This window comes from Triturus cristatus, chromosome 9, assembly GCF_964204655.1.
Source record: "Triturus cristatus chromosome 9, aTriCri1.1, whole genome shotgun sequence".
NCBI lineage: Eukaryota > Metazoa > Chordata > Amphibia > Caudata > Salamandridae > Triturus > Triturus cristatus.
The window spans coordinates 393,444,997-393,468,308 of NC_140592.1; the positions used below are offsets into that span (position 1 = coordinate 393,444,997).

At 39.1% G+C, this 23,312-nt stretch overlaps 1 protein-coding gene across 1 annotated transcript in view; it reads left to right on the forward strand.

Moving 5' to 3' along the window:
• NAPA (NSF attachment protein alpha) overlaps positions 1-23,312 on the forward strand; it is a 348,255-nt gene that overhangs the window by 188,535 nt on the left and 136,408 nt on the right. Inside the window, exons 4-5 of the mRNA XM_085625252.1 lie at positions 18,787-18,833; positions 20,333-20,410. Of these exons, the coding sequence (XP_085481378.1) occupies positions 18,787-18,833; positions 20,333-20,410 (125 nt within the window). The remainder of the gene's footprint in view (positions 1-18,786; positions 18,834-20,332; positions 20,411-23,312) is intronic.

Sequence of the window (23,312 nt, forward strand, 5' to 3'; positions counted from 1 at the left end):
ATCTTGAAGGTGAAATACAGTTTTTGGCAGGCAACAGGCCGGATCAGGCACCGTTAGCCGCGCAGGGAGTAGAACAAAGTTCATGGATACAGATGCGGGCTCGGACTGGAGCTTTCAGAGGCAGAAGGCAGGAAAAGGCTTGATGGCAGAATTCAGGGCCTACTCGCCTGAACTGTAAAACGTGGAAAGTGAACCACATAAAGTCGGTGGCCTTTCATATTTAGGAACGGAATATCCGACTCATTCATGGCGGATCTGAAAGAGGACATGTTGACGGTGGACGCACATGTATTTGCGTCTTCATAACTGGAACTGGAGGGAACATACATGTACTTGTAGCATGTACATGGAGCCGTTGGGGTCTAAGATAGGGGACATAATCTGATCATAAAATTCATATTTCCTCAAACCACATACTTAAAACTGGATTTCATCAATCACTTCTTTCTGTGAAAGAATTTGTGGAGAATGTTCAAGAAACAGATGAAAATTTAGAAGCACAGTTAATCAATTTGATGGAATGTCAACGTGGAACAAATGAGTATTGGTATCGTCGTCATGGAGAACTCAAGTTTTTGTTACGGACCTTAGGTACACCAATATGGTTTGTCACACTTAGCTGTGCAGAGTATGCATGGGAAGATTTGCTTGAGTTTCTAAGAGAAGTGAATTCCAATATAAAAAATGTTGAAACAAAGACTCCTGGTGAAAAGTGTTCATTGGATCCTGTTAATGTGTGCAGATATTTTAATCATAGGTTTCAAGCTATGATGTATTTTATCTGCAATAAAAAGAATCCACCTCTTGGAGAAGTTACCGATTTCTTTTGGAGAAAGGAGTACCAAGCAAGAGGTGCACCTCATATACATATGCTACTATGGATCAAGGATGCACCTAAATTTGGAACTGATTCTGATGAAACAGTATTGTCTTTCATCGAACAGTATGTGACATGTGTGATTCCAAGAGAAGAAGGAGATAGAAGATTGAGACAGCAAGTTTTACATTTCCAAAGTCTCCGTTGTGGAAAGTACTGCAGAAGAAAATACAAGTCTAAAGGAAAATTTTACACCAAATGTCGGTTTGGTTTTCCACGTCCAGTCATTTGTAAAGGAAGAGTAAATTCTTTTTTTTCTTCTGTAAGGCACACAATAACTCGGAAATCTCCAAAGAATACCTACAACTTAAAACGAACAGAAGTCTCAAAGTATATCAATGACTACAATCCAGTCATTTTAAAAATGTGGAATGCGAACATGGACATCCAGTATGTTGCAGATAACTCAATTGCTGTTACACGTTATGTTACATCGTACATATCAAAATCAGAAAAAACTGAGATGAAACAAATGTGGGAGGAAATTTCACAAGAGAAAAGCCTTAGCAAAAAATTGTACAGCTTTACTTTGAAAATGCTTTCCCACCGAAAAATTGGATCCTATGAATGTTCAAACCGCTTGTGCTCTTCAAGTTTATATTCAAAGTCATGAGGAAGCATTTGGGTAAGTTTAGGTCTTGCCTGCTCAAGGAATAGAGTGTTGAAATCTTTAGAAGAAATTGAATACTTAGCAGCAAATTAACCAGACAGTAAAGACATTCTTATAAATAATATGTTGGACACATACTATCCGAAAAGGAATCGACATCTGGAACAGCTATGTCTGTATGAAGTACTTCAACATTACAGCTTCAAAAGAAATGTTAAACGGAATTTAAAGGACGGAAAATATGCAGTAGTTGGATGTCATGGTTGTTTAGTAAAACATGCAAGGGGTAATCTTATAAACCACAAGAAACTCAGTTGTGAAACTCCAGATAAGCGAGAACTTTACTATTTAGCACTTCTCCAACTCTTTAAACCATGGCATAGCGAAAGTTAATTACTTGGAGACTTTGACTGCTACGAAGATTCTTTTAATGCATGTAAAGATATAATTGCCATGTACAATTTTCCCTACATATTTAAAAATGTTGAATGATGAAGTTAAACAGGAAAAGACTTTTACAGCTGAAATAGCTAATGAAAGTTCTCAAGATAGTCAAAGTAGTGGTCAATGTAGTCAAGATCCTCTTGGACAACCAATACTGGAAAATGAAGCAGTGATTGCTACGCATGAAGTCGAAATTGCAATACAACAAGCACACAAGGAGACTATTACATTGGAAAAGTTAGAAGAACAACTAAACACTGAACAGAAAGAAATATATGTACAAGTGAGAGAACAGATAGAACATGGTTTGTTGCATGAAAAAAAGAATGTGTGTGTTCATCTTTTAAACCTCTTCTGATGTACATCAGTGGTCAAGCTGGGACAGGTAAAAGTTTTTTAATTAAAGTTTTCACCAGTTATCTTCAAAAAACTACTGGCTCACATTTATGTTCTGTGGTAACAGCTCCAACTGGATTAGCTGCACACAATGTTAAAGGAGTTACTTTGCATAGATTACTGATGTTACCAGTTGAGCATGATAATAAATTACAATATCAGAAGTTGCCTGGAGAAGCTTCTCATGAAGTGTCAAGAGTGCTGAAGAAAATGAAACTATTCATTATTGATGAGGTGAGCATGGTCTCAAACCTAATGCTTGCTTTTGTACACTTAAGATTGCAACAGGTATTAAAAACAGATTACGACGTTCTCTTTGGAGGGAAACATTTAATCGTATTTGGAGATCTGCTACAACTAACCCCTGTAAAAGGAGAACCAGTGTTTAAAACTCTTCTACATGACGACACAAAAATCTTTGGGAAGTATTGGAAATGTGAATCTGTGGTTACATTTTGAATATAAAGAACTCACTCAGAATATGCGACAAGCAAGAGCTGAAGATTATGCAAATATTCTAAAAGATGTAAGAATTGGTGTTCTAAGCAAACATGGTAAACAAGTTTTTCAAAGTCGTCAACTAAAGAACTTGTTTACAAATGGAAACACACCAGCAGAAGTAATGTTGAAGAAAATGAAAGAAAAAAGTCTATAGTTTGCTTAATGCCTACAGTGGAAGAGTGTTACACATTTAATAAAGAGCTTATGAAATTAGAAAATGAAAAAATAGTTCACATTGAAGCTATTGATAAAATCGAGCATCAAGGAATAATAATTCTTCTTTCAGAAAAACTACAGACTAAATTGGATTCTCTGGAAAAGTCTGTATCAAAAACTGCTGGCTTAGAAAAAAATGTAGATGTATGTTTAAACTGTCGGGTAATTTTTAGGCGTAATCTGAATGTAGAAGAAGGTTTAGTGAATGGAGCAATTGGAAAAGTTGTTGATTTTGTGAAATATCAAAATAGAAATGGAATTGAATTCTTGAAAGTTAAATTTGATAAGATTACAGAGGTAAGACAGATTGCGTGTTGTGCAAAGGTTTTTTAAATACTAATTCCTAACTATAACGTCTGTAAAACCTATGGTTTTTTCAGTGATAATATATATATATATATATATACATATATATATATATCTACTGGTGGTCGCCAGTAGATAGTTATAGTTAGGATCGTGTTTCCATAGGAAATCCGCAACATTCTATTTTGAATAACTTTGGCGCCGATTGACGAAGCCTCGTGAATTTTTCAAAATAGGTGGGGCGCTCCGCTCTGCTCCTTCCCTGAAAGTCTCGGGGGGATTCGTCAAGCGGGGGCTGAGAAAAAGGGGGGGGTCCCAAAACACGTTTTCCCCATGCATTTTTCCATAGGACCTTTAGTCTGAGCTACAGCCCGAACGGCTGAACAGAATTACTTGAAATTTGGCAGAGAGGTAGTCCTCCGGTCAAGGATGTGCCTTTCGCAGGTCTGGTGTAAATCTGTTCAGTATTTCCTGAGAAAATAGCATTTAAATCAATATATATATCTATATGCGCGCACGGTAAACCTTACCGTACGCGCACGCTGCCGTGCGCGAGCGCGATTCTGATTGGTTGTTAGATCTTAGTAAACATTCGAATCGGTCGAAACCAGGAAGTGTCGGCCGCCATTTTGTCTCTCGCACTCTGAGGGGGTGAAAAACAAAGGTGGAGAACGTGAAAAGGGGGCAGGGTGGACAGTTCCTGACCCCCTAGCCTTGGTCAGGGGGTCCCAGAAGGACCCCCAAGGGCAAAAATTTATTTTTAATTTTTTACGAAAAATCGCGGAGTGCGCGTAGCGTGCGCGCACGGTAGAAACGGAAAAATTCCGCGAACTACGTAACGTGGGCGCGCGGTGCGCTTCGCCCACCGCGCGCGCACTGTGCGCGCACGGTGAAAAACCTTAAATAAATAACTTAGCATTTAAAAAACCTTGCAAATTCACTTAAAAAACCATAGGTTTCACACATGTTATAGTTAGCTGGACATTTCACTCGTCAAAAACCATTGAAATTCCCCCGTTATAGTTGGTGCAGGCAACTATAACTCACGCAACCACAATCCTCTGCTGTGACGTAAGATATTACATCACTGATGACATATGTGTCTTTCTAAAAAAAAAATATTTGTAATATATGTATAGCTAAAAATTAATGGAAGAAGACATGGGTAAATAAGTGTCTAAATACAGTATTAGCATCAGCAGAGGATTGCGGTCGCGTGAGTTATAGTTGCCTGCACTAACTATAACGGGGGAATTTCAATGGTTTTTCACGAGTGAAATGCCCAGCTAACTATAACATATGTGAAACCTATGGTTTTTTAAGTGAATATATATATATAATCCTACATACATATATCCAGCACTCCTTTTCTTTATTGATCCTCTGAGCCCAGGAATCAAAAAGGCACGGACTCCTCTTATTTTGTGCAGTAGTTCATTTATTTTTCGTGCTCTGCCGCCATGACGCGTTTCGACTCACCAGGGGCCTTGATCACATGATCAAGTGCTTAATTAATTCATGAATCTAGAAAAACAGACTACCTGTCTGTTCTCACATATTACACTGCATAACATTCATATATTATATGTCTGGCGGAATCCTAGATATTCAAGTAGCAAAGAATTATTATATATGTAAACATTCTGTGCAAACTTACGCAAAATTCACTGTTTAAAATACAGTTATGATTTGGCAAGACACAATTTTTGTTTTTTGTTACCTGCACATAAAATTCTAAAAACCATATGCATAATTACCCAGACTGCTGTATGTATGTATGTGTGTGTGTATATATATATATATATATATATATATATATATATATATATATATATATATATATATATATATATATATATATATATATATATTCACTGAAAAAACCATAGGTTTCACACATGTTATAGTTAGCTGGACATTTTACTGATAAAAAACCAATGAAATTCCCCCGTTATAGTTACTGTAGGCAACTATAACTCACGCGACCGCAATCCTCTGCTGATGCTAATACTGTATTTAGACACTTATTTGCCCATGTCTTCTTCCATTAAATTTTAGCTATACATATATTACAAATATTTTTTTTTCATAAAGACACATATGTCATCAGCAGAGGATTACGGTCGCGTGAGTTATAGTTGCCTACAGTAACTATAACGGGGGAATTTCATTGGTTTTTTATCAGTAAAATGTCCAGCTAACTATAACATGTGTGAAACCTATGGTTTTTTCAGTGAATTTGCAAGGTTTTTTAAATGCTAATTCCTAACTATAACGTGTGTGAAACCTTGTAGGTACCACTAAAAAATGACTTCATAAACACAACAGCTCTTTTTAGAGCTCCCTAATATCTAAACTCTTAAATCTGCTTTTCATTTATTTTTTTTATTTTTTTTTACCGTACGCTTACCGTACGCATACCCCGTGATTTTTTTTAAAATCAATAAATGTTTTTTTTGTACTTTTCTGTCCTTCTTTGACCCCCTTACAAATGTTAGGGGGTCTGTAACTCTCCTCATTGCCCCCTTTCCTTGTTTTCACTCTTTTTTTTCAGAGTGAAATACACAAAATGGCGGCCGCCGCTTCCTGGTTTCGACCGATTCGAATGTTTACTAAGATCTAAGAGCCAATCAGAATCGCGCTCGTGCACGCCACCGTACGCTTACCGTAAGCGTACGGTAAGCGTACCGTAAGCGGGCTCAGATATATATATTGATTTAAAGGCTATTTTCTCAGAATCTACTGAACAGATTTACACCAAACCTACAAAAGGCACTTCCTTGACCTAGGGACTACCTCTCTGCCAAATTTTGAGTAATTCTGTTCAGCCGTTCGGGCTGTAGCTCGTTCTAAAGGTCCTATGGAAAAATGCATGGGAAAAACGCGTTTTGGGACCCCCCTTTTATCTCAGCCCCCGCTTGACGGATCCCCCCGAGACTTTCAGGGTAGGAGCGGAGCGTAGCGCCCCACCTATTTTGAGAAATTCGCGAGGATTCGTCGACCGGCGCCAAAGTTATTCAAAATAGAATGTTGAGGTTTTCCTATGGAAACGTGGTCCTAACTATAACTACCTACTGGCGACCGCCAGTAGGTAATATATATATATATATATATATATATATATATATATATATATATATATATATATATATATATATATATATATATATATATATATATATACACTGAAAAAACCATAGGTTTCACACACGTTATAGTTAGGAATTAGCATTTAAAAAACCTTGCAAATTCACTGAAAAAACCATAGGTTTCACACATGTTATAGTTAGCTGGACATTTCACTCGTACAAAACCATTGAAATTCCCCCGTTATAGTTAGGCCAGCTAACTATAACTCTCGCGCCCGCAATCCGCTGCTGATGATGACGTCACATATTACATCACTCATGACATGGTCAGTGACATCACTGATGACATCCCAAATGACATCACTGATGACATAACTGATGACATCCTTGTGTAAGAGTGGCAGACCTCCTCTTATCCTAATATGAACTTTGATGCACACATTGAAAAATACAAACTAAAGTTTTGAAAACTATAGAGATACCATTACCAGTTAGAACAACCTATTCAGTAATTCCAAAATCTACATACGCATCCACTCATTCATCAACACTTCTATATAGTCACTCATACATGTACTCAGTCATCATATCTACTCATACACCTATACATCCTGTTACACACCTACACTCATACATAGTTACTCACACACATACTCACACATGCAAATAAACATCCATTTACTTGCATATACAGCTATACACACACCACTACACTTACTTCTAAAGAAACGTACACATACTTACTCTCTTAAACAATCACTTATAGAAACACATACTTATTTATAAAGGAACTCTTCAAATCTCTCACTCTCGTATATCCTCACTTATATAATCAATACTCACATATACTAGTTTAAAACATATGGACTTACTCATAAAGACACTATTGAGACAGTCATTCACTCTCTTACTCACCCATACACACACTCATCCACCCATACTGTCCTGCTCATATACTGTCTTCAAAACACATACAAACAGCGAGTCACTCATTCATGCATCTATACGCTAAGTAATATCCCCCACTGAACCATACAGACACTCATACTGATACTCTAAAAACGAACTAATAACCCATATACATACTCATGTAGCTACTCACCAACCCATGGAGCCACTTATACACAAAGTGAGACACTGATACAGATATTTAAATATTTAAACATTACTCACTAATACTTGTGTTCACCAAGATACGGTTAATAAGTCAATTTTACAATTAATTTTACAAAAAAAACATCCATTTAGACACTTATTTACCCATTTATTCTTCCATTAGCCTTTAGATATACATATATAAAAAATATTTATTTTTCAGAAAGACACCTATTTACTGGATGATGTCATCAGTGATGTCATTTGAGATGTCATCAGTGATGTCATGAGTGATGTCACTGACCATGTCATGAGTGATGTAATATGTGACGTCAGCAGCAGTGGATTGCGGGCGCGCGAGTTATAGTTAGCTGAACTAACTATAACGGGGGAATTTCAATGGTTTTGTGCGAGTGAAATGTCCAGCTAACTATAACATGTGTGAAACCTATGGTTTTTTCAGTGAATTTGCAAGGTTTTTTAATGCTAATTCCGAACTATAACGTGTGTGAAACCTATGGTTTTTTCAGTGAATTTGTAAGGTTTTTTAAATGCTAATTCCTAACTATAACGTGTGTGAAACCTATGGTTTTTTCAGTGAATTTCAAAGGTTTTTTAAATGCTAATTTATGAATGTATTATTATATTTTTTATATATTTATTTTACAATAAACTACCTATGTATATAGTTATAGAATGACTGTATCCTGTAATATGGAATGGCTCAGCTCTTTTTTTTTTTTTTTTTTTTTAATTTGGATAAAGTTGAACAGCATAGTTAATATCTTCTATAAACAGTTTAAATTTTTGTTATTTTTTTTTTTTAGGGTTTTTGACGGTGCGCGCATCCGCAAAATAAAAATTTTTTTTTTGCTCTTGTGGGTCCTTTTGAGACCCTGTGACAAAGCCTAGGGCGTTAGAAAGTGTCTTCCGTTACTTGTTTTCGCGTTCTCAACTTTTCTCTTTGGCTATCTTCTGCCGCGTGGGTGCGCGCACGGTGTGCGCATGCGTGTGTGCTCCGTGCGCGCATGCGTGTGTGCTCCGTGCGTGCGTGCTCTGTGCCCGCACCGTGCGCGCACGGCTAGTCATGTGATTACGAAACAACACTTTTCATTGGTTCATAGTAGTTTCAGTTCCAGGATCTTCCAACACCACACCCACTCCCCTCATTATTTCTTCTTATTTCCTGGGAGAAGGAGCTGAACAGCTTTTCCTGCACCTGAAAATGGCAGAACAGGAGTCTTCTTCAGGGAGTGAGGAGGAGACCTTTGTGCCACCAAGGCAGAGGAAACAAAAGGACTCATTCATTTGGAATTTTTTTTACTTTTCCAGAGGGCCAGAAGAAGGTGAATGCTCCTAAAGTCACATGCCCTGTTTGTGGAGTGGTCTTATCTAGAGGTCTAAAAAATACTCCTTTAGTATTTACTCTATATTGAGGCACTTTAAAACAGTGCATCCTGTGGCTTATGCTCGGGAGTCTTCACGAGCTACAAGAGACAACCCTCCACCAGCTCAGCCGAGCATATCATCTCCGGCCGCAGAATCACCTGCTTCAAGACCTCTGGATATCCACCCTCTGTTTCAGCAGGTTCATATACGTTGCAATGTGTGCAGTGTTGTTCTCTGTTATGGTGAGAGCAGCATTAACTTAGTAGAGAACAAAATTCAGCGCCACACATGCTCCACACCATAATTTTTTTTATTTTTTTATTTGTTCCTGTTGATCATTTTTTCATTCCCTGTTTTTTTTGCTGCTCTAAAAACAATTAAAAAAATACATTTTTTTTAAAAAAACTAAAAAAAAAATACAAAACAAAAAAGACAAAAAAAACAGTTCTTTTCAGAACTCACTTCACTTCTCCAAGAAGAGCTATATTCTTAATATACTGTGTTGTAATTGTATTGAATGAATGTGTAGTGTATACATGAATGATTAAAATGACTGAGTGAAGAGGAGGAAAGGATTGACCGAATGAGTGAGAAAAGGAAAGTATTGTCAGTCATGAAAGGGAAGTGAAAGACTGACTGCAACAAAAGGACTGAGGGTAGAGGATACAGATAGGAAGAGTGAATGAGTAAAGGAATGGCAGTGAGTAATGGAGAGTGAGTGAGGGAGGGGGAGTGAGAAAAGGGGAGTAAGGGACGGAGATAGGAAAAGACAGTAACAGATGAAGCGGATGAAGTACAGCAGGGTAAAGGGATTGAAAGTAAGAGAAGTGGAGTGATGGTGAGATAACAGGTATGAGGATTAGAAAAGGTGGTAAGGGAAAGTGAGAGATGGGGAGTGAGGGGATGGAGGGATTTAGGAAACTGGAGTGAGAAAGGGAGTCAGGATTTCAATGTGCAAAGCAGAGTGAGGGAGAGTGAAGGAAAGAATGCGAAAAGGTGAAGGGGTGTGAGATACAGACAGGAGGAAGTGAAGTAGGAGAATAGGAGTGACTATGAGTAAAGGATAGTGACAGTTAGGGAAGGTGAGAGAAGGAGAATGACGGAGAAGGTTAAAAAATTAACATAGATGGAAAATGAGTGATGGAGAGAGGAGGAGTGGTAGAGTGGTAGAAACAGAGGGGCAGATTTATAACAAACTAACGCAGCACGGTGCAGCAAGTAATTTTGCTGCGCCGTGCTGTGTTAGTTTCGAAGCACAGAGATGCGACATATTTGCAAGAATATGTCGCATCTCTATGCTTCCCCTGCACTGGCGCACAAACTGCAGCCATGCGCCGGCGCAGGCTCCCTTGCACCATGGTGCAAGGATGCCTGTGTGGTGGGGAGATTGTTCTTGTGCAGGAAGGGACACCTTCCTGCACAAAAACAACCACAAGAGGCTTTTTCCTCTTTCAGTGCGTGCTGTAGCATGCAGCACACACTGAAAGAGGAAAAAAACGAGGAGAAATGAAAACATTTCTCCTCGTTGTGCCTTGCTACGCCACCTCTAGGGTGGCGTAGCATTCACACGTATCTCCAGAGTTATGATTTCTCGTAAATCTGGAGATGTGTCTAGTTCTATGGGTGTTGCGTGGGAACACCCACAACAACATCCATGGAACGCCCCTTCAACGCACAGTGCTGCGTATGAAGTGGCTGTATTTACGAGGAGAGGAAAAGTCAGGATTTCGCATTCCTGCAAGGCCTAAACTTACCCAAATTATTCTTCTGGATTTGGAGTACAGACTTGCAGATGATAACCTATCTGAGCATTCATATGACCCAATTTCTCGATGCTATAACATCTTTAAACTGAAACTGTATAGCTTTTTACTGACAGTCTTCTCGTGAGAAATCTCTTCCCACATTTCTTTCAATTCCGTTTTCTCAGATTTAGTGATGTAAGATGCGACATACCGAGCAACAGCAATAGAATTGTCAGCTACATACTGAATATCCATGTTAGCATTCCACATGGATAAAATGACTGGGTTGTAGTCATTTTATATATTTTGACTCTTCTTTTCTTCTTAGGTTGTAGGTATTTTTCGGAGATTTTCTTGTAATGGTATGTCGCACAGCTGACATAAAACTGTTTACTCTTCCTTTTGAAAGAACAGGTCGTGGAAATCCAAATCGACATTTTGTGTAGAATTTTCGTCGACAGTATTTTCCACACCGATGACTTTGGAAACGTAAAACTTGCTCTTTTAAGTTTTTTTTCTTCTGTGCTTTTAGGTATAGCACATGTTGCATATTCTTCAATAAAAGATAAAACTGCATCATCAGAATCTGTTCCAAATTTTGGGGCATCCTTGATCTACAACAGCATATGAATATGAGGAGCACCTCTTGCTTGGTACTCTTTTCTCCAAAAGAAATCCACAACTTCTCCAAGAGGTGGATTTTTTTATTGCAGATGAAGGATAGCCTCAAATCTATGATTGAAATATCTGCAAACATTAACCGGATCCTATGAGCACAATTCTCCTGCTGTCTTGTATTGGATGTTTTCAATATTTTAATTTGCCTCTCGAAGAAAATCCAGTAAATCATCCCAAGCGTTCTCAGCACAGCTTAGGGTAAGGAACCATGTAGGAGTTCCTAAATTCCGTAACATACATTTCAATTCTCCATGGCGTCGGTACCAATATTCATTAGTCCCACACTGACAAGCCATCAGATTAATCAATTGAGATTCCAAATGATCATCTCGCTGTTGCACTTTGTTCATAAAATCCTTTGCAGACACATTATGTAGATGTACTCCAGTTTTTAAAATGTGATATACTTCATAAGATAGTGCAGACAAGTTACTTTCAAATAAAAGATGGAACAAATAAGGAATACTTTGACAATCTTGGATCTACTGCATATAATCTTGTAGTCCAATACTCAGAAGCAGGAATCTGTACTAGACGTTCATCATATCGTCCACCTTTTCCTGTAGGAAACAGCTGGGGAAAACAACGAGCTTCCAAGCTCTCCTCTCATACACTCACAGGAGTTCCTTTTGCTTTTTTCATCTGAAACAGATCAATAGTGTTTGCCATAACTTCTTTAGAATGAAGAGGATGTATGCTGAAATGTTCATAAATTTCTTCTTCTTTTGACTTATCCACTTTTTCAATTTGCCCAGTTGGTATTCTTGTGTCTGCTAGTAAAACTTCTTCATCTTCATCCATATCAATTGATTCATACCATGTATTATTTCTTTTCAAATATAAATTTGCTCTTTGTACTTTTCGTACATCTACTAGCTCCTGCCAAATTTTCTTATTCTTTGTAGGTACACCATTAACCAGAATAACTAATGGTTCAGTTTCCAAACTATCTGCATCAATTGTTTCAATATTTTTTTTCAAATCTAATGGCAAATAGACAACTCTTCATTTTAAACCTCTTTGTAAATCTGAAGGAGGTAATTTACCTGTTTTGGGCTCCATACGAACTATAGTCTGAAACGGATGGACACATTGAATGAGTATAGACTCGTACGTATTTAAATCACAAAGTTCTGCAGGAATATCAACCAATTCTAAATTATTATGTACAGCTCTAGCTGGCATTTTATTTTCTTCTAACTTGTTATAACCGTATTTACAAATACGCTGATCTTCACCCAAATCAAAACAATTTTCCAGAAATAAATATGTAGCAAAATCCTTCCACTCATAATTATTTTCTTTTTCACTTTTTTTTATAGAGATCAACATTTCTTGTTTAAGTTTTATAATGGCTTTTCCGGCAACAAATACAAGTAATATTTGGTCTTTCATTAGAGATGATAGTAAATTTTGTCATTTGATCTTCAAAATTTTTACTAACCGTGAGTTCTACATTCTCTTCCACATTTTCCTCAATAACTGTGTCAATTCCTGCACTTTCTTGTTCTGGACCAAAGTAACAAAACTGAATATCATCAGTAACCTTCTCTACATCTGATACAGATCCACGGAACAGAGAAGTATTCAACTCATTTAACTTTAGTGCTGGACTTTTAGCAAAATACAATCTTCTCACAAACTTTCTAATTTCAGTACGATGTACTGCCAGCATCCAAAAATGGTGAAAAACACTTTCACAAACTTTCCTAGAAAGACAAGCCAGAGAATGTCCTTGCAAACCAGTACTCTTTCTCACTCTGCATGGATCTAGTCTTTGAAGCATCTTAATCTTCTGTTTAACACTTTTTTTACTATATTCTCTTAGAAAGTCATGTAATTTATCAATAGATTCTTGTCGTACAGTACAAATACTACTACAATTCCAAGTGTACACTGGGGCTTTAGGACGTTTCCCCATAACCTCATCAGCTAACACTTCTTCCTCATTTCTTGGAACCATTTTCTCCTTTTCCATTACACAACCATCTTTAACTTCATAAGCTCGACCACTGGTGTCAACTGCATGTAGCAAACTATTACTTTGAGGATAACTCTTCATTAAAAAATGGTTCAGTACTTGAACTATGCTTCCATTCTCCTAAGAACACTTTACAAAAGTTATTTTTTTTTCACTACTCTTTTCCTTTTGCTTTTTGAATTCATTACATTGACTAATTTATCTAATGTACGGATCCTGTTCCACATTAAAATGAATAGTTTTCTTTTTAATTCCAAAGCCTTTGCAATAATTGATTCAATATGTTTCATTTTCTTATAAAACGTTGCTTTCTTCCTATATTTTTTCACATCCTTTAGCAAATTGAACATCACTCTTCTCTGAAACATTTTTCTACGAATGTTTTGAAATTCTGTTTTTCTTTTTAAGTCATTCTTTCTCACTTCTGATTGTACATTAGCATTTAGTATTTTCTTTCTATTGTCTTGTTGTTTTCTACTTGAAACACTATTTGCAGTGGATATATTTTTTACATTGTTTCTATGTTTGAGGATATTGTTTAAAAAATCCATGGTCTGCTTACCAGAAGAATTTTTCTTTTTTCCAACATGAGGTTCTTCAACTAATTTTTGTTGTCCAGTTGTCTTCAAATATAGATGTTTTTGCTGTTCTTTTCTCTTTCTTGATTTTATAGGCATGTTTAATTTATTTCAGTGTTGTTCAGCAATACCTGAAAGAAACTTAAAAAACAAATACCTTTATGTAATTTAAATATATTACTATATTTTTTTTGAGCTTCTCAAATCCTATCATATGAGCTGTCCCTTTCCTACGAGTGCAAGTCTTACACAATAAGAGCTACACAAATTAAATCTCTGACAACAATTCCTGTGTGCAGACAGACTCATGGTGTGATTCTAGGCAGAAAACTATATTTGATTGGCAATTTCAAAGCACATTTACTACTGTGGTAGAGCAAGTGATAATTACTGTAACAGCCTCACACATTTTCCTTATAGTTTAGAGAGGCAGAAAAGAGCACATGTCCTAACAGCTACTTGAGACCATGAGCATGTAGAACCTGGGTGAGTGATTAGACTAGAGCAAATGAAATGAGCTTTGGATGACGTTGAATGTGTTAGCGTTACACACTGCTATCTGAAATACCACACAGTGCTGAATAGTAAGCATGGGAGTTCAGGAGAAGCAGCTGCCTGTGTGCTAAGTGTGTTTCTGGAGACTGTGTATTGTCAGGTGCAAGAGAGATCTGCATGGACGCTTGCACAACTGCATGAAGACTGCAGAGATGTATGTAAGAGTACATGTGTGGTAAGGGTTAATTGGACTTTTGAACATGTAGGAACTACCTCACCCATTGCAGGAGTGGAAGGAAAATCTACCCTGTTGATTTCAAATGTGTTAGCATTTGCCTCTCATTTGTGAGATATTGATTTGTGCTGAATGCTAACCATCACAGTTCAAGAAAACAAGCTGCCCCTTTCCTGCGAGTGCAAGTCTTACAGAACAACAGCAACACAAATTAAATCTGACAACAATTCCTGTGTGCACACAGACTCCTGATGTGATTCTAGGCACAAAACAGTATTCCTCGGTGATACCAGTACACCTTAACTTATGGTGAAGACATACTCCATAATATCTTACAAGTTCAAGGCAGTTAAATATCTTCCAACACACAAAATGTAAAACACAACTTGAAAAAAAGAAACAAATTTCTATTATTTATATCAAAATGCACCACATACATCCCCTCTCAAATTCACAACTCACCTTTAAAAGTAGTTAGTTGAGAAAGAAATGTGGCACTCACACAGCAGATTATCAGAGCCAGAATCTCTGAGCTGTACTCCTCTCACCAGAACCAGTAAATGGCAAACTTTCCCTCTCTTTTTTCACACATATACATGTTAACTTCAAATCACATTGCTTCCCACATTTTTTCAAATGGAAACACATTTCTATTAGTTGCAAATTTCAACCCTTTCCAAATGATTCCTACCCCCAACATGACTTCTGCCTGCTAGCATAGTAACAGGTCATGGAACACTGGTGTGAGCAGAGAGGTCAGAAGTTCAGCACACAATGTTTCTAATCCAAAGAGCAAGAGTGCTTGACTTTTCAAACCTAACAGCAAATCCAAAGTAATGTTCTGTGGGAACACATTTTTCTGAACCAATACAAAACATGCTTTTAAAAATGTAAACATACAGCCAAGTTTTTAGTGTAGAATGGTCTGAAACAGCCAATGAGTTCTTTTTATGAAAAAAAAGTATGTAAACCTCCATTTTACAACTATCTTTCTTTTCATATTACCATTCTACTGAAAGACTCCTTCTGAGTGCATCCAGATCTCCTTGAAAGATGTTCACAGTGTGGATTGTAGGTCATAGCTATGTCTTCTGGAGTGAAAAGTATGCATAAAAAAGAGGTATTGTGAAAGACCTTGCTTTGCCAAATGTAGACATTAAATGGATTGGTCAGAGAGGGTTAAAGTGGCACCAATTAATGCCTTTGGTGAAATCCTTTCTACATCTCCCACAGCCTAACCTTATCATTGTGCACTGTGGTGGAAATGACCTAGGCACTTTAACTGGGGTAGGTCTGGAAATGCTTGTTAAGGACACCTTTGTGCAATTGATGTCACTTTTTCCACAAACTACCTTTGTATATTCTAATATATGCCAAAGGCAAAAGTGGAACTGGTCCAACCAATATTGTCCGCAGATTGAGAAAGCAAGAAAGCACGTCAATAAGTCTGTTTCTGCTTTCCTCAGAGACTATGGTATGGGTTCTATATACCACAACAACTTGCGTTACAACATGCAAGGCATTTATAGAGGAGACTGTGTACATTTCACAGATGAAGGGAACAGAGTCTTCCTCTTGAACTTTAGACTGTGCATCGGTACTTACTTGTAGGTAGCAAAAAACACTCCATGAACACAACGGCTCTTTTTAGAGCCAACCAACATCTAAACACTTACACTTGATTTTTAATTCTATTTTTTTTACAAATTTTTTGCCGCCGTGCGCGCACCCCGCGATTTTTTGAAAAAAAATAAAATGTTTTTTTCACCCTTCGGGATCCTTCAGGGACCCCCTGACAAAGGCTAGGGGGTCAGGAACTCTCTACCCTGCCCCCTTTTCACGTTCTCCACTTTCTTTTAAATGGAAACACACATTTCTATTGGTTGCAAATTTCAACTTTTTCCAAATGATTCCTACCCCCAACATAACTTCTGCCTGCTAGCATAGCAACAGATCATGGAACACTGGTGTGAGCAGAAAGGTCAGAAGTTCAGCACACAATGTTTCTAATCCAAAGAGCAAGATTGCTTGACTTTTCAAACCTAACAGCAAATCCAAAGTAATGTTCTGTGGGAACACATTTTTCTGAACCAATACCAAACATGCTTTTAAAAATGTAAACATACAGCCTAGGTTTTAGTGTTGAATGGTCTGAAACAGCCAATGAGTTATTTTCATTAAAAAAAAGTATGTAAGCCTCCATTTTACAACTATCTTTCATTTCATATTGCCATTCTACTGAAAGACACCTTCTGAGTGCATCCAGGTCTCCTCCTCACTCCCTGAAGTAGACTGCTGTTCTGCCATTTTCAAGTAAAATTGATAGCTGTTCAGCTCCTTGTCCCAGGAAATAAGAAGAAATAGTGAGGGGAGTGGCTGTGGTGTTTGAAGATTCTGGAACAGAAACCACTATGAACCAATGCTTCTGAGTGCATCCAGATCTCCTCCTCACTCCCTGAAGTAGACTGCTGTTCTGCCTTTTTCAAGTAAAATTGATACCTGTTTAGCTCCTTGTCCCAGGAAATAAGAAGAAATAGTGAGGGGAGTGGCAAGGCATTTATAGAGGAGACGGTGTACATTTCACAGATGAAGGGAACAGAGTCTTCCTCTTGAACTTTAGACTCTGCATCGGTACTTACTTATAGGTACCAAAAAACACTCAATTAACACAACGGCTCTTTTTAGAGCCAACCAACATCTAAACACTTGAATTTGATTTTTAATTCAAATTTTTTTACGAATTTCTTGCCATAGTGCGCGCACCCCGCGATTTTTTGAAAAAAAATAAAATGTTTTTTTCACCCTTCTGGATCCTTCAGGGGCCCCCTGACAAAGGCTAGGGGGTCAGGAACTCTCTACCCTGCCCCCTTTTCACGTTCTCCACCTTTCTTTTTCACTGTCGCACACAAAATGGCGTCCCACACTTCCTGATTTTGACCGATTCGAATGTTGACTGACATCTAACCACCAATCAGAATTATGCTCGCGCACGGCACCGTGCGCGCACAGTGCGCGCATATAGATATTTATGTACTTTTAACTGCAATTTTCTCAGGAACTACTGAAAAGATTGACACCGTATATGTCGAAAGGCACATGCCTGACCTGAGGACTACCTCTTTGCCAAATGTCAAGTAATTCTGTTCAGACGTTCGGGCTGTACCTTCGACTAAAGGTCCTATGGGAAAATGCATGGGGAAAACGTGTTTTGGGACCCCCCTTTTTTCTCAGCCCCCGCTTGACGAATCACCCCGAGACTTTCAGGGTAGGAGCTGAGCGGAGCGCCCCATTAGGTTTGAAAATTTCACAAAGATAAGTCAAACGGCGCCAAAGTTATTCAAAATAGAATTTTCAGATTTCCTATGGGAACTCGGTCCTAACTATAACTATCTACTGGCGACCGCCAGTAGATTATATATATATATATATCCTCAGAGAAAGGCGCGCTCCTTCCAGCAGCGTCAAACGGGCCACACCAACAGTGCTTGTAAATAGTTCTTTATTAAAAGAAACAACCAAACAGGCATTACGCGTTTCGAGTCTAGCGACTCTTAATCATATGCCAATCGCCGCAATGACGGTGGGTTCGTTAGCTTTTCAAACGTAGCTTGTGAAACATTGAGAAAGGACAATTTTTCCAGTTTAAAGGAACAGTTCATTTCTTTAAGTATTATTCAAAGTTTCATCAGTTCTTTTGATATTTTGCGCAGCGAAGACAAGTGTGTATATATATATATATATATATATATATATATATATATAATGTGTGCTGCAGTTTTCCTTTGTTCTATGCTTGGTAGCACGTTTGCACCCCATTGGTGGGCAATGATATACATCTTTGCGTAGGCGTTTACATCTTTGGAGCTATTTCTACCTCTACACATTTCTTTTAGAATGTATTGTGCTACCCAATTCAGGCCCTTGGGCTCGTTCCCTTCATAATGAGCTTATTTTATGTGCTGAAGATAATTCACCCAGCTTCTATCGCTTCAGAGCAAGAACCTAAAATTATTTTCACATTCTACACATGTGCTTACAAATTCTATTTGAAAAGATTCCTTCATTGAAACATAGACCACATTTTTTGTAATTTTCGTTTCCAAGATATCCTTTGCTTGTCTGACTTTGTATAATTGTTCTTTTATTTACAGAGGCCATCAACTGCTTAATCCGAGCCATTGAGATCTACACAGACATGGTGAGTAGATTTGTGTAGAACCGTCATTTGGTGTTTCTATTTGTAAAATTAGGGATCTAGAAAACCTCTTAGTCACGCTCTGAGATTACCACATACATTCACTGTGTTATAAGCAAGTTAATTAACTGTGAATCAGAAGCATGGTGGGATAGATAGTGACTGTGTCCTGCATCACAGTGGAGTTTAGTGGAAAGTGTCAATTTACACACTTTGATCATTGTGCAATAATTCTCAGAGTATACATCTCAGAATACAGACAAAAAGACAGCCATGAATGCTAGGTAATAGTAGTGGCAAAGGACTTGAAGGGTTTTCATTGGTATTAAATGGATTAGACTTCCCTTCATCACTATAATTGGGCTCACTCTAAATTGGAACTAAAGGATGATGGAGTTTTTTTTTAAAGTATAGAACAACTGGTTTACACAATCATTACTATAATAGTAATATTCAGGCATTTTAGTCAGTCTGGCTGCCAGTGAATGCATCTCCTAGCAGTTTATTTCCCCATAAAATGTGGGGGAAATTGGTCACCCACAACAGACTTTAATGTCAAGGAGACCTTTATTGAGCTTGATTATAGGAGACTGTGGGAGGTTATATGCAGAATGTAAGGTTCTTGTTCATGTGTAGAATGTGAAAAGAATTGAATCCTCTTCAAAATACATACTGCATCTCTTTTAGCTGTCCTACTATTGTCTCCTCGCTGTAGTTGGCATACCTGCCTATAACTTACATAGCTGGATGTTTATGGAAGAGTATTTCTTCCTTCCAAGCTAAATGGGACAGGGTTCCAGGGCTGACAGAGCTTCTTAGAGAATCCTGGGGCTACAGGCTTCTCGTTATTTACATTAACCTCATACAGCAATGGAGCTGAGCATGGCCTCTTGGTCAATATCAAGATGATGAACTTGACAAGCTTCCTGGCACTGAAGCATGCGTCCACTGATCTGTCTTCCGACAACGTGGAGTGCTTATTCAAAACCTTTACTATATAGTGTAACGGTTCTCCTTCACTTAGAATTGTGGAAACACTTTCTTTCTATAGCCCCCAGTGTAATGCTTTGCCCAATCAATGTGTTAGACTGTTTGTAGTGGTGTTCGTATGGCCCATGTTGTCCTGCGTAGTACAGGACAACATGTACCTGAAGAAAATGGTATTGAAAGCTTCTTTATCCTCAGGTCCTGGTTCTGCAGGTTTTAGGGCCCAGGAGCAGGTGCACAAAGGAAGTTTCTTGGAAATGCCAAATAGTGGTTTTTTTTCTTTTTTACTTGTCAAATTTTTTCCATTGGTCTTCCATTGTGTGTTTTTCCTCCCTTTTTGGTTTTCTTTTAAGTTCTTGCTTTTGTTATTCTTCTTTATCCCAGGACACAATCCTCTGGTGCCTGGATCCATTGTTTTCAGCCTTGGCTGATTGAGTAGTGCTCCACTGAGAACTGCATAAGTAGTGCTCCACTGAGAACTGCATTGCAGTCACTTTCTGTTCTTCAACCTACAGGGTCGGTTCACAATCGCAGCCAAGCACCACATCACGATAGCAGAGATCTATGAGACTGAATTGGTGGATATTGAGAAGGTGAGTATGTTTGAAATCTAGCCTCACTGCAGAAGGTTATCTGTCTAATTGTTTACTTCCTTAGAAGAGGAAATCTGAAAGAAATATTCTCAATTTTTATTGGATGTGGCCTTTAGGATCACACAATCCCCTCCGAACGCCTGTACCTCTTTCGTCCACTCTGTCAATTGTACAAAAAACAGCCAGACACCGAAGCCTCCTCTTCAAACACACCTGCATCAATCTGGTGCCTATAATTGCAGTCTTTTAACATTGTCATTTCAGGATAGTGCTCTCTGGATCAGAACAAACCTGCAGTAGTCCATGGTGGCATTCCCAAGCTGAACTACACTCCATTGGCTGGCCTTCCTTAATACTAGCAACAAAAGTTGCAAACATTTCAGCCTCTATAGATTAGATATTCGCCGAATTGCTGTGCAATGCTGACTCTCAGGGTGTGTGGGTATCCAGATAACGTACTTGGCTTAGTATTCACATGACTGAACTGCACCACTCCAGGGTGCTGCACGGTAACCCCATCACTACCTGAAGAGCAAACTGCTCACCAACTTCCTTAAATTACTTTTTTGAAAAACCAAATTCACATAAGGAGACCAGATTTTCTACCTTTGAGAAAAGTAGATTATTAACTGGGATGCTTGTGAGACGTCACCTAGTTAGTAATGTCACAAGTCCGTATCGGGTCCAGTTGAGGTTCTTTAAATCAAACCTTAACTAAGTCCCTGGTAGCTGTAGTCTGTGAGCTTCGAACATGATGGTAACTGGCAAAGTCTAAGCTTCAGGCTGACAGCGATGAATTCTGGGTCAGGAGCAGAGCCCGGTTTGTTCCACTCAAGATTTTACCTTCACAATTGGGTGTCTATTAGGATGGCGGTCGGAAAATCTCCCCGACCGCCATTGTAGCGGGAAAAGGCCGCCCGCAAGGACCGCGGCATAACCGCCGGTCCAATTAGGATGCTCCGCAGTCTAAATCCGACGCGGCGGTCGGATTCTGGCGATGAACATTGCGGCGGTTGCTGCTGCCAGCAGCACCGCCGCAGTGTGAAAAGGAGCATGTCATGCATGTCACTGCACTGCGTGGCAGGCACTGCACAGTGCCTGCCACCTGGTACAGGGACATGTAGGGGGTTACCATGGGTACCCCCGTGCACCCACACCCCCCCCCCCCCAACACATTGGGGGCCCGCAATGGGCCCTCAGAGAAATTCTCCGCATGCCTTTCCATGGCGGTTCCACCGCAGCGGAAAGGCTGGCAACCGCCGGCATCATAATCATGCCGGCGGTGCTTGGCCATGATCCGCAACAATTGCAGTGGTCCAGCTCCGCCCACCAAGCAAGCGGGCGGACTGCAACCGGCGGAAAAGTGGCGGGCGGAAAATCACACCGCGGCGGTCGGGACCAGATGCTAATCGGACCGGCGGTTTTCCGGGTTTCGATGGCGGGTGGATGACCACCGGCAGTTGCACCGCCGGACCAGCGGCAGCCATCCGCCCACCGTCCTAATAGACCCCTAAGTATCTTTTCTGGGGCTTTTTCCTCATCGACTGTGAGGTTGGCAAGGTCATCTGCAGCTTGAAGCTGGTGTTGGTCTCTGTCGATGGACAGGCAAAGTCCAGCAGTTTGAAATCTTGGTGTAGACGTTCAAGGTTACCAAACAACTGGCAATAGCTGTAGTCTATGAGCTTCGGACTCTGTGCCCAGTAACAGTTCTCTTTTCCCTTCAGCTTGCAAATTGCAGTTGTCGGGAGAAATTGAGTACACTCAGGCACCAGCCAAAGGTCCAGGACATGGGATGCACCACTTAGGGGCTAGGACTCGGTCTCATGGCTACACCAAGGGTGTCCAGGGCAGGTCCAGTAGTTACTGGTCAGCTGGGTACTTTGCACATGCAGGCTGGTGACTTTCTAAAGTCCTTTTTATATTAAGTTACTTTAAATCCGACACAATAAGTCTGGTTTAACGTAATGATCAATTTGATACCATGCAGCATTCCAAATAGAAGGTGGCACTTATTGTATGTGCTAGCACGCCTCCATGTTAACCAATGGGACCACCAGTCTTGCTACAGTGAAAACGACAGTTTCAAGTTTTCACTGTCTGGACATGTCAAACATAAAGGAAGCATGTCCTTCTCTTTAATATTTTTTACCCTGCCTTGTTGGCCACTAAGGCCTTCTCTATGGGTGACTTCCAAATATTGAAAAGGAAGGTTTTGATTCAACACAAGTGTTTATTTTACCATGTCTCGTGGGCAGTTTAAAACGACTCAACTAGACAGACCTAGAGCCATGTTTTCACCTGGTCACTGTAGTGGTGGCACAAGAAGTGCTGCAGTCCACTAGTGACCTTTAACTTACTAATGTACCCTATACTAGGGACTTGTAGGTAAGTTAAATATACCAACCTGGGATTAGGCAATGGCACATACACAATTGAGGAGTCGGATCACATGCACTGAGGGCTGGTCAGCATTCAGTCCAAAACTTTAGGGGGTGATCATACAGAAAGAGCAACTTTCTTACATTTCCCAAAATGCTAAACTATTCTTAATCATCCTCTCAAAATATCAATGCTACCCCTGCTCCGTTCCATAGAAAAAACAGCATTCCCCTCAGGATGATACATCATGCTGAACTCTGCAAACACGGGCAATTCCATTCTTTTGTTATGACACTACTAATTCCCAGTGAAGCAAAAGGTTACTCTTTTTTTACTATTTTTGTATGCACATGCTATCTTGTAAGAAGCTTTTCAGCACATTTGCGGACTAGGAACTGACTCATAGGAAGAAAATGTCCTCCTTAAAATTGCACTGTATCAGTGACTGAAGCAGCAGTAGAACCAGAACCTTTAGAATTAACTTAGAGGCTCCAAACATAGTGTCTTAACTTCAAGACTCTGC